At 48.1% G+C, this 12,179-nt stretch overlaps 1 protein-coding gene across 2 annotated transcripts in view; it reads right to left on the bottom strand.

Moving 5' to 3' along the window:
• TACC2 (transforming, acidic coiled-coil containing protein 2) overlaps positions 1-12,179 on the bottom strand; it is an 81,218-nt gene that overhangs the window by 17,584 nt on the left and 51,455 nt on the right. The window contains exons 6-10 of one of the 2 annotated variants that reach the window (XM_006831420.1): positions 7,918-7,979; positions 6,659-6,780; positions 5,407-5,578; positions 3,402-3,542; positions 2,486-2,575 (exon numbers count right to left, since the gene is read on the bottom strand). In XM_006831420.1, coding sequence (XP_006831483.1) covers positions 2,486-2,575; positions 3,402-3,542; positions 5,407-5,578; positions 6,659-6,780; positions 7,918-7,979 — 587 coding nt within the window. The remainder of the gene's footprint in view (positions 1-2,485; positions 2,576-3,401; positions 3,543-5,406; positions 5,579-6,658; positions 6,781-7,917; positions 7,980-12,179) is intronic. The other variant, XM_006831421.1, reaches the window with a different exon arrangement.

Raw genomic sequence — 12,179 nt, 5'->3', positions numbered from 1 at the left:
AAGGCTCTCACTCCATCATCTAAAGGGAAATGCAAGGGGAGTGGCTCTCAGAAGCAATCATATAACCACCATATTCCATGCAAGTTCATCTCCTCAATCAGATTTTCTGTTGCAAGTGATTTCGTTTTTACATTAGCAAGTTGCAGACCACGCTGCCAAAAAGACTAGGCTATGTCACCGTCAGCTGAAATTTATGGGCTGTAAAAGAGCAAACTGAAGGCCCAGCTGCTGTTTTCTCTTTCTGTATACCAGAAGATGTTCCCAATACTGTGAGATGCAAACAAGCATCTAGAGAAACAGAAACCTACAGGAACCGAACTGGGTTCGTGCAAACGCATCATCCTGGGGCTGCTCAGATGCAGGAAAACACACGTGTTTTCTATGAGCAAAGTCACTGATAGACTAATAAAAAGTGGTTTGTGTTACGATGGTAGAGAAAACGGTGCCTTCTTTATACTCTAATGCACGCTACCTATACACCTATAGAACAGTGCTTTCCACGGGCACTTCTGAGGTTCACCAGGAGACAGCTTGGGCTAGATGGATTCGTGTGACACTATTTGTGAAACAGAATCAGGATATAGAGTCCAAGAACAAAATGTAACCGACAGGGAGTCAGTTCACAATCGATATTTGCTGACCACAATCGCTGGCATGTACCCAGAGGACAGAGTTGGGGACACTCTATACTCAGAAATCAGAATATTGAAACACATACAATTCTGTCCAAACGTCTCTTGGCCAGAAAGACACCATATTTCTAATGACCAAACTTTAGCCCATTTATTCTGTCTCTAAGCCGCTCCCCAAGGATATCAAGAACCAGATCTACTGGGAAATAAAACTTCTCATTGCTTAGAGCATTCTAAAATGAATCCCTCATTGACATTACACACTCGGAGAAAGCCAGGTGACTGAAGCAAGTCTATGGGTTGGCAACAAGGACATCACAGTTGTGTGTCTACATTCTGGTCCCTATCTGGGTCCCATGGTCCCCAGCATGGACTCCCACAAGCCACTGGGAGATCTGTCTGGAAGGGGTTCCCCTGCAGTAGCTACTGCCCAGGCAAAACACATGTGGGGGCCCCTGTGGGCAGAGCCCGCAGGCAACAGATCTGCCGCTTCTGTGCCAAGGAGTGAGGTGGAGTGTGACAGGGCAGGGCTCCCATCAGCTGGAGACCAGCCAGATCTTGGGCTGGTTACGTGTGACTCAGTTTTTCCATCTGTAAAATGGGAATCAGGTCTGTCTACTGCAAAGAGATGCTGGGAGTCTCTGATCAGGTAACAGGCAAAAGTGAAATGTTAGCTGACAACTGCTGCTTTCTTCTACTGTGTTCCTACTATGTGCTAGGCCCTGTGCTGCCCTTAATGCACCCTTAACACACTGGCCTCACCTAACAGCTGGAGGAGCCCTGGGGACACAGTGGCTAAGCACTTAGCTGCTAACTGAAATGTGGGTGGCTTGTACCCACCCCATACTGCAGGAGAAGAAATGTGGCCGACGACTTCCAAAACGACCGTGGCCTTGGAAACCCACGGGACTGCTCTGGCCTGTTCTGTCTGGTGACGAGGAGTCGAAATGGACTCAGTGGCAATGGGGTTGGTAGAGCTTTTCCTTGTGGGTGGAAAACAGGTTCAGAGAGGGTCAATAACTTGTTCAAAGTTGCAGAGCACAACTTGGGATCGAGCCCTGGTCTAACTGCAGGGCCCACCTTCTTGCTTTTTATTGTGCCATGCTACCTCCCCCAATCATCACTAGTACTGTCAGTGTGACTGGGTTCTCACCCAACACAAGGGGGATTCAGGCTGTGGAAACTCAACGAGTCACACCTGCGTGGGGCATAGAGCTAGACTGTGGGAGCTGAGAACCCTCAGTCAAACATCTCCTATCTAACCTGGCCATCTTAGTATTGTAGCTTTCTTTACGACACTGATGTGATACAGGAGTTTTCTCGTATTCTCCATTTGGTCCACATTACCATCCTTCCAAACCAAAACCAAATCCGTGTTCGCCGAGTCGATTACAATGCCTGGCAACCCATAATAAGTGTCAAGTAGAACTGTGTCCTGTAGGTTTCAGTGACCTTTTGTCCAAGTGACCTCTGGATGGATTTGAACCACCCACCTTTCAGTCAGTAGGCAAGAGCTTTTAATGGCTTGTGCAACCAACGGTCTCTTTCTACCCCGCAGCTAGTACCCTATCCAATAGTGCGATTGTATCCTAGCCTTCGTCACCCTACTGGTTAGATCCCCCCATTTCTTATATCCTCCATGCCAGCAGCTAGTTCCCTCATGAATGAGTCAAATAAGTCTCAGCCACATGCTCATCTGCATTTCTGCAAGAGTTATGTCTTTAGCCTTTTGAAAATTCCAATCGATCAGACCCCGGAGTTGCCTGCCCAACCGACGGTTAACGAAGCACTGTTGGGGACTATGGTGGCACACACGGCATTCTCCAGAGCGGGTGCAGGCAGCACACTGGTACCTTTGTGTCCTGGCGGCTGCGAGACGCCAGAGCAATCTGCCTGGCGAGTTTCAGGGCTTCTATCCTCATGATGGCAAATTCTAACTCCTCCTGCCCAAGGTGGGGGATGAGCAGACCATGGGGAAATGCAACAAGACAGGGTGTAAATGCTCCCACATCCAGGAATGAATGCGCCATGAAATGCGTTATGACAGGGGTTCAAGGGTGGGGGTGGGGGGCAGGAACACACCCCCAGGATTCTTTCACAATTAACACCTCAGCAGATCATGAAATCAGTATTTAATTTATTTTTTTCCTTTTTTAATCATCTTTCCAAACGTCTGTTGTGCTGCATTATGCAGTCAAGTAGGAAGTGAGTTTTAGAATAGGATTAAGCATACAACAACGCTGTGTGCTTTGATTTCTGTATTTTTAATGTAAAGTTGGCCAACACTCTGCACAGTTGGATCTGCAACTCTCAAATGACTGCTAACCATCTCTCTGGGTCTGCTCAAAATGCTCTAGTTGAGAGGATCTCCAATTAAATTGTCAAATTTGAAGCACGGTATCAGATCATCGTTTGGGGGCCAGATGTGAGACCAAGTCCAGATGTGGTCTCAATGGGAATCTGAGATGGCCCGGTAGCTCTAAAGAGCTCAGCTCAGGGGTGATCTGAGGCTTTCGGTTTGGAGAACAGGTCACAGACGAGGCTGCAGGGACTAGGCAAGACATCTGAAAAATGACTATTGGGGCCTAATTTTTAGACCGTTGGCGTCTTGGATAAAGATCGTCACACGTGGTTCTTTGAGAGGAAGATATTTCACTTGGAACTAGACATTCCTCATTGAATCCTGCCTCCTTGCTCTTGGAGCATGGAGGTTCACTTTCTACTGAGGTTTTTGACAAACTCCCGAAAGGTCATGTATGGTCTACCAACCTGAAGTTTCTGAGCAAATACTGGGGGGTTCTTTTCTGCTAAGTCGGGTTCCAGGTAGTCAAGTGCGCCACAGAGAGAGGCTGGGTGGGCCAGCGTGCTGAGGAGGGCGTCTGCAGAGACAAAGGAGCCCTCCGGAGCTGTCTGAAGACCGGCAGAGAAGAGCACACGGAGGAGAATAGAGGAGAGCAAAGAGTGATAAAGATTCCAGGCAAGGACTGTGCATGGATTGGCTGGACCTTTCTGTCTTAAGGCGCCATGATCTCCTCACAGGCTGACAATGGGACCTTGAGATGGACAACCCCAAATCCCCTCCCCCAAAGCACAGCCCTTGGTGCCCTCCCCTCCCACACTCAAACCATAACCAACAACCAATCATTGGGAGAAAGGCTTATTTATTTGAAGATCTCAGGGGCAAGGGAAAAGCAAGCTGTTGTGTAAAGTGTCGTCAAGTCAGTTCCAACTCATAGCAACCCTGTATAGGATTTCCGAGTAATGACTGGTAGGTTTGAACCACTGACCTTGCGGTTAACAGTCTGGTGCTTATCCTACAGTGCCACACCAGGATTCCAGGAAAGCAAACTAGTTGATGGATATTCCAAACCTAATCTAGCAAGAAAATATCTCCAAGTATATACATAAAAAATCAGTGAGGTTTGGTTTTGGTAAAGGTTATTAATATAAAAAATAATAACGGAAAGATGACTTAGAGTACAAAAATTGTCTCCAGGTAGATCAGAAAGACTTCAAAATTAGAAGCTGGCTTTGTGGCAGCTGCTTTCAAGTTCTTCACAATGTTTATTTGAGAGATTGTTTGCTTCATAGTTAGAAAAATAATCTGTTCATGATTACTTTTCCAGCATTCAACGTATTACCAGAGACATATAAGTGTTCTGTAAATATTGGATGGTGGTGGGGTTGTGCTATGGAGTCAGCTCCCACTCATAGCGATCCTATAGAGGGTTTTCGAGGCTGTAAATCTTTATGGGGGCAGAAAGTTTTGTCTTTCTCTTGCGGAACAGCTGCTAGTTTCGAACTGTTGACCTTGGGGTTAGCAGCCCGACTTGTAAGCACTATGCTACCAGATGTCCTTACTGTAACCACAAGGTGAATGGTCAGTTATTACGGAAGAACAAAACCAATGCACTAAAAACCAACAGCTTCAAACCCTGTTGAGAATTGCGAGGAGGAAGATAAGATGAACAAAAATCAGTCACCTAGAAGAATGGTCCATTTTCAAAAGTGTCTCATAGTCTATAGGGAGACCACAGACTTAAACCCTCCTCTAACACACAGGTCTGCAGGTGGACAAATACAATGGTGTGTGTCAGCTCTGTCAGAGTCCGTTCTGCAGGACCTATTGGGGTTGGGAACCTAGAAGGATAAATCCTAGTCTACACTTACGAACCAGCCAGGGCAATGGAGTCCCTTAGTGACATGCACTGGCTTGAACAGGTGACAATTGTGACGATGACATTGGGTAACATTTCATCCTGTTGTACACAAGGTCGCCATGAAGGAAAGTCAACTCGATGGCACTCACTTAAATAACACGCACATACATACAACACGCTTAGCGTGCATAGGAAACGAAAGTACCAGGGAGGTACTACGTGTTGTAACGTGCATATTATTTGCGTAAAATACATTATCTATCTATCTACATAAGAGGTTGCTGATAGTTGAGGCCCAAGAAAATCAACTTTTCCCAAAAGGAGGTGTCCACTGCCTGTCATTCTCTGCCACGCACAGCCTGCTGCCAACGCAGAGGCAGGAGCAGGGTACAGACTAACAACTGCTCCCGGGCAGGAATCAAGCAAAGGGGCTGCAAGTGGAGAGGCCAAGAAAGTACCCCCAGAAGACTGGTGACAACTGCAAAGATGCATTGAGGGTTGGGGGCTCCTAGGCTGGCTTCTGTAGTGTGGGGGATAGGGTAGGCCAGGACAGTGTCACTCTCTTGGGGATGGGGTCCAGCTGGCCCAAGCTCATCCCCTTGCCCCCTACTTACAATTTCAATCGGGTCTGAAGTGGTCCCCAAGGCAATGGTCTCCAGATCTTTTGAGGCAGACTTCTCCGGCACCTGAGAGTGAGGCTCTTGGTTGGGGCCCAGCCCTCGTGGGATGGGGTGCTGGATTTTGGCCCCAGCATTCACAAGGGCTTCGGTCTCCTCAAAGCTTGACCTAGGGAACAAAGAGCACTTTTAGAGTCAGTGTGTTGGAAATCCCATTGAAATGAGCTGGGATGAACCTCCCAAGAGCTCCTGATCCAGGGCTGTGCACCCAGAGGGCACTGGAGAAGATTTTGAGTGGCTAAGGGGCCTCTAGACTTCTTAGTGTGAGGTGGCAGTGGTCCTTCCCATCCCAGAGCTTGCTGACAATAGAAGGTGCAGATGCCACAGGCTAAGGGAAACAGAGACCACGGGCTAAGGGGCACGGGCCCGGGAGCCAAGCAGCCAGTTGTTGGCTGTATACCCTGAGGAAGTGGCTGGGTTCTGTGCCTCGGTTTCCTTTTCTGTAAGACAGAATGTGATGCTACCCATGAAGCACTTCTCGTGATTCCTAATGACACCCTGACTGTGGCTACAACATCGTCATTTGCACCACCCAGGGCAGATGCTGGCCTTCATGGTCCTCAATCAGTTCCAGGAGTGAAAACAAAAGCTTTCATTCCTGTGCACTAAAAGGAACAGGTAGAAGAAGCCACGAAAGTCCAAATTCTTGGAGCGCTGTCCATCCGTACCTAGGAGGCAACCCGCAGCTTGGAGCCTGGACTTTGCTGAAGGAGGGTGTGGACATCACTCTTAATAATCAGTGTCCACCACTGTGTGGGTGCCAGGCTCAGTGTTGTCCAGGAAACACCTCAGTTTCCTCCTCCTGGATGCTTAGTGAGACAGGCATCTGAGAGTCGCTCTGGGCAACTGCTGATCTCATTATCCACCTTCACCAAATCCCTAGGACTTGGTGACTGGTACCCTCATCTTACATGTGACAAAATGGCAACACAGGGAAGTGAATTCACATATGTCTGATCACGCCCTCGCTAGGGGAGGAAAGCGAGATTCGGGTTCCCAGTGTTTTGTCCTGTCGCCTTCCTGATGGAGAACTGACAAAACACAGTCCAAAGGGCAGCCACGAACAAAGCCACTCTATCTATACACTTGGTGAGGGTGGGTATCCAGGGAAAGGTGGGCTGCTGGAACAAGAAGGGCAAGGAGACCAGAGGCTCTGGGGCCTCGGCTCTGGCTCGGGATTCTCTCATACCCTGAACACGGCGTCGGTGAATCTGACATCCGGACTGGAGGAGATTTGACGGGACTCTCCTGAGACGCATCAAACATCAGGTACAAAGCCTGCTTCTTCAGGGTGTCGTCATCGCCATCGTGCTGGAGGGACCCAAATCACATGTTATGGGTGGAAATGCATCCCCCAAGCCTCCTGGATGTGTGACTATGGATCTTCTGGACACGGTTTCTCCTGAGTTACATGAATGAGGTCAGACTGTAGGGTGGGTGCTAGACTCAGTAAAGTGGTCTCTATAAGTCCTGTGCTCAGGCAGCTCAGAGCCGAGGTGGTACACACATCAGGTGTGTTTATGGATACAAATCCCTGTCCCACCTTTAGTCTGACTCGCCACAGCAAGCTGTGGTGTAAAAGCAGCAGCGCAGCATTGACAAATGATGCAAGCAAAGATAAAGACCAAAGCATCCCCAGTAAGGCTCCCGGGCACCCCAGGTCTCTGCCGGCAACGCAAGAGGCCCATTTGAGAAGAAGGACCCCCCCGCACAGACAGCTGCTATCATGACCACTAAAAATGGATAAGAAGAGAAAGGCTCACTCCCAAAGAGATACGCTTCATCTGTATGCAGAAAACAACTAGTGTTGTATCTTTTAAAACCACCAAGAAGGTCTTGAACAGAATGGGAGAAATGAAAAAAGACCAGACTTACTGGTCTGAAAAAGAGACTGATGAAATCCGGACCCTTCAAGCCTGGAAGAGAACCCAGCCAGGGATCACCTTGTAGCCGAAAAATGGGCCTATAAAATACGTAACATCCTCAGAGTAATCAGCCACAGGAGATCAAAAGGGCAACCTTTACTCAAAAGCAAAGCCCAGAAGGCAGGAAGGGGCAGGAAAGAAGGGCAATGCAAATGGGGGACCCAGGGAGGAAGTGAGAAGAGCATTGGGGATCGCAACCAACATCACACAACAAAATGTGTCCAAATTGTTGAACGTGCTCTGTAAATTTTCACCCAAGGCACAATAAAGGAAATAAAATAAAAAGTTCTTTTTAGAAAGCCCCAAACTCTCTTTTTTCCCCTGACTGGCGTTGCTCTCTCTCTCAGTGTAAGGAAGTCAGGAAGCCCCATTCACCCTCCCGTGCACTCTGGAAGCTCTGGTTCACAAAGCCCTTGAGGTGGAGTCTGAGTTCCCAAGGATGCTTTGCACAGTGAGGAGGCTTCGCGCAAAGGGCAGGGACGGGCAGCAAGTCCCCTGACTGGTTTGAGGAAGAAGAACTTACAGGTAAGGAGGTGCCGAGTTTCTCCATATATTCGATTTCATAGGAGTTTCTATAATCCAACTCTGCAAAGAAACAAAAGATGAGTTTAGTGCCACAGCAATCAGGGGGCGCTCTGGATCAGGAAGGGAGGGTCCGGATGACTGATGCAGGCCAAGGGGGAGACTCAGCCCAGCTATTTCACACTATCAGTAAACCTCGTGCTGCAAAGAGACTTCTGCCTTTGGCAGAGTCCCAAGGAAATGAAAAGGCTCAAGTAGACAGAGGCTTGTGGACGCGTTTAAGTGCTGGCAGAGTGCAGCGTGCATACATTCTGAGTGTTAGGCAACATGTAGAGTCCACCCATGTCCCCAGTGACATCTGGGAGCCCACAGTGGTCCCTCACTGAGAATTCAGCCTGAACTCTGAAGCCAGAATGGACAGTGCAGCTTGTATATGCTTCACAAGTTACCTGGAACGTTTCCAAACTCTTACCAGCGCCCACAGGACTGGATGCCACTGATTGCTAGATGCAAAGACCATTAAAAAGCCCAATGATGGAAAAATGACCCATTGCAAACCAAGTGGAGACTCTAGGCTGCCAAGAGAATTCCAGAGGCTCTTGCTGGAGACTAGAAATCCTGCAACCTGCCTTAGATACCAAGGTTCCCTGTGGAAACCCAGGCTGGCCACACAGATGAATTCCCTCGAGGAGTAAGTGGTTTCTGGGAGCCCACTATATGTCTGGTACTGCACTGGGAACATCGGACACGACCAGCTTGGTGAACAAGACCGAAATGAACTCTGTCCTTGCAAAAGCCACACGCAGTAACTACTGTCAGATGGTTCTTAAGAGGCGACATGTGACCTGCTCACAAGCCACTGTACCGGGCTGTTGGCGGCAATCCATGAAACCTGATATAAATATAAAACAAAAAGAGCAGCTTTGGTTATCAGCCTCTCGCTCTCTCCAGACCACTGAAGGCATAATTTAAAGCCTGGTTCTTTAACTTGAGTTTGATGTTTTCCAGAAAACTTTCACAAAACCTGCTAAGTGTGTGCATGTGGACACATTTCTAGGGGCCGCCTGATTATCCCTGGGAAGCATACGCATGCTTCTTGCAGGCACGGCCCGCTCACAGGAATAAAGATGAAGACACTGAGCTTCCTGAAGACAACACCATGGCTGTGCATCACTCAGAACAAAGATGAGCACAAACCACCCACCATGGGGCTGGAGGTCAAATGAGGGTCCGTTTATGAACTCAGTCTCCTCTTCTCAGAAATGAGAAGCAGGCAGGGGCAGCGATGGCCACCTCAATTTCCAGAGTCATCTCCAGATCTATCACTTTTCACAAGTAGGACCCCAGGATGGTCACTTTCTTGGTCTACCCTAAACTAGGAGTCCCTGGGGGGTGCAAATGGTTAACATGTTCTGAACTAAAGAGTCACCCAGAGGTGCCTCAAAAGGAAGTCCTGGAGATCAGTCAGTGAGCACCCTACGGGGCACAGTTCTACTCAGACACAATGTGGTCTCCGTGCGTCTGAGTATCCTAGACCGAGTGGAGAGGACAAGATGCCAGTCTTCCAGTCATCATTATGACAGTTAAGGCAAGAAGGAATCCCAAGTTCCAACTATTTATTTTATTTTATAGAAATTATCCAGTGCCAAGAATGCACCAAACAAGCTGAGGGCCACAAGTGGATTTCCTTGACCTTTTGTCCCTAGGCCAGTGCCCAGCTCTGGTTACCAGCTTGCCTGAGCGACCCATTCTTCCTGGAATCTCAGCTCACGTCCTAGCAGCTGGATAAGGATTCGTTTTGAGTCACCATGCTCACAGAGAATTGTTTCCTGCCTGCCAAAGGGTCTCACGACCCACTGTCTGTATACCCGTTCTTCCCTGAGGCCGGGCCTGGCAGTAGGAAAGCGGGCTTCTGACATGGGCTGAGATGGCCCACTCTCCACACAGGTGTGTTACTTTAGTCCCAGGTAAGCAACAGCTGCCTGTAGGGCTCTGGACAATCTGATACTCCCTCAGCACAAGACGTGCCATTTCTAGTAACAACCACTCTGAATTCTCATTTATAATTTATGACACGGCCTGACGAGGATGTGCAGAAAAATAAACGCCCCATCTCATCATCAAGGGGAAGGCCTGGCGTGCTGCTGTGGGTAAATGCACTGGACTGCAAGGTTAGCCGCCCAAGCTTACCAGGTCCTCCTCAGAAACCCTAGACAGGGTCACTATGAATCGGAACAGACTAGACAGCACCTTAACAACAACAAAATAACAACAATCATCAAGGGAGGAGCCCTGATGGTTCAATAGTTAAGCACTTGGTTACTAACCAAAAGGTTGGTGGTTCTAACTCACCCAGTGGCTCTGTGGGAGAAAGATCTAGCAATCTGCTCCCATAAACATTGTTGTTTGTTGTTCTGTGCCGTGGAGTTGGTTCTGACCCATAGTGACCCTGTATAAGGTTTCTGAGGAGTGGCCGGTGAATTTGAACCCTGACCATGGGAAAACCTATGGGGGCAGTTCTGTTGTGTCATATAGAGTTTGTTATGTTTCAGAATTGGGATGTCACCCAACATCACTACCACCATCATGTTTTCAAATCTACACCGACCTCACAGGCTAAGCCTCAAAGAGTGAAGGTGTGAGACCACTTCACCATTAGCTCATTTCACAGACCTAAGGGCCAGGTGTACCATGGAGTACAACTTTTTCACATCTGTTAGAGATTGAATTGTGTCCCCCCAAAACATGTTATAAATCCTGACCTCTATGCCTGGGAATGGGCTGCCTGTATAGTTAATGGAATAATTAAAGTCTAGGGTGTGTCTTAAACCAATGTCCTTTGAGATAAAAAAGAGATTAAACAAGTGACAAGGAAGCAGCGATGGTGGAAGATCGAGGCCGCAAGAGGACTGCTCAGGAACAAAAACTAGATACAAGGACCTTCCTCCAGGGTCCAGAGACAGAAAGTCGTCCCCTTGAGCCGGTGCCCTGATTTCTGACTTCTAGCCTCGTCAATAAATTTCTGCCTGCTAAAGCTGTCTACTTGGTGCCTAAAGACAATGACCCAGGGAGAAAGCATGTGGTTGCTTCTAGCTCAAGAGGGTCAAAGTTATCAGTAATGAGTGCTGTCATTTCCGAGGGCTGCTTTTGGTAAATTATTTCATACCAGGGCACTGAACAGCAAAAGGGCACAACTGCTGTTTTCATTGGCCTCAAGTTGCTAGAGCTTCGCTGGAGGATCAGAAAGAGCTCTGGATGGAGGCCAGGGGACACGGGTAAGTCCAGACTGATCTGCAGTCCCTGAGTCAGGGAGGTCAGCTCACTGGACTGATCTAGAACACAGAGCTAGAAGAGGCAATGAAATAATGGGCTGAGCGGAGGGCAGGTGGGAGAATCACTGAGCGTCTCTTGGGGTGATGAAAGGGTCTTAGAAGCAGATAATGGTGATGTTGCACAACCTGGTAAATGTCATGAATATCACTGACTTACGCACTTAAAAATGGTGAGATGGCACATTTTATGCTATATACATTTTAGCACAGTAAAGAAAAAGAAAAAATTAAGTGAAATAATGTGCAGTAAAAGCCCTGCAATGTGTCAGACAGAAAGAAGACAGTGATGAGAAATATTATTGCTCATTGTTTGCATTTTTGGAACTTAAAAGTTATTAAACTACATGAGAGGGATGAGAGGTACGTCACCCACGTTCCTGGCTGTCTCCTCCTAGAAGGTTCTAGTGTGACAACAATGGGGTCCACCACAGAGCCCATTCGCAATAGAAGGATGCTGTCTGGTGTAAGTCTGGTGTAAGACAGAGTCTGGTGTAGCTGCGTGTTAAGTAAAATGGGAACCCTGGAAGACCATCAAGGACCATCCAGTGGGGAAACTACCAACAGCTCCTCTCTCCCAGGGTCTCTTGGGGCAGAACTGGGAGCGAGGCTCAGTGGCCAGCCCACTAGTTCCTTCTGTTTACCCCTAGGGGCCACGTGGATTACATTTTCTCCTACAACACCATGTTTCAAAAGATTGTGCCCTAAAAGGGCATTTAACTAAGCTGTCACTTGACGAAAATACGTTTCCAATTACCTATCAGCATGTTTAACGGGTGAGATGCGATCCATGTTTGCATGTAGTGGACTGACATCATAACAGCCCACACACGCCAGTTTCACTACGTGGGCATCTTCCTATCTTGTTCTGTTGTTGTTGTTGTTAAGTGCCGTCGAGTCGGTTCTGACCCATAGCGACCCTGTACAGGGTTTC

The sequence above is a fragment of the Chrysochloris asiatica genome, unplaced genomic scaffold, assembly GCF_000296735.1.
Source record: "Chrysochloris asiatica unplaced genomic scaffold, ChrAsi1.0 scaffold00003, whole genome shotgun sequence".
Lineage (NCBI taxonomy): Eukaryota > Metazoa > Chordata > Mammalia > Afrosoricida > Chrysochloridae > Chrysochloris > Chrysochloris asiatica.
The sequence above is the reverse complement of the archived record's forward strand: the minus strand, read 5'-3'. Positions and strand labels throughout refer to the sequence as shown.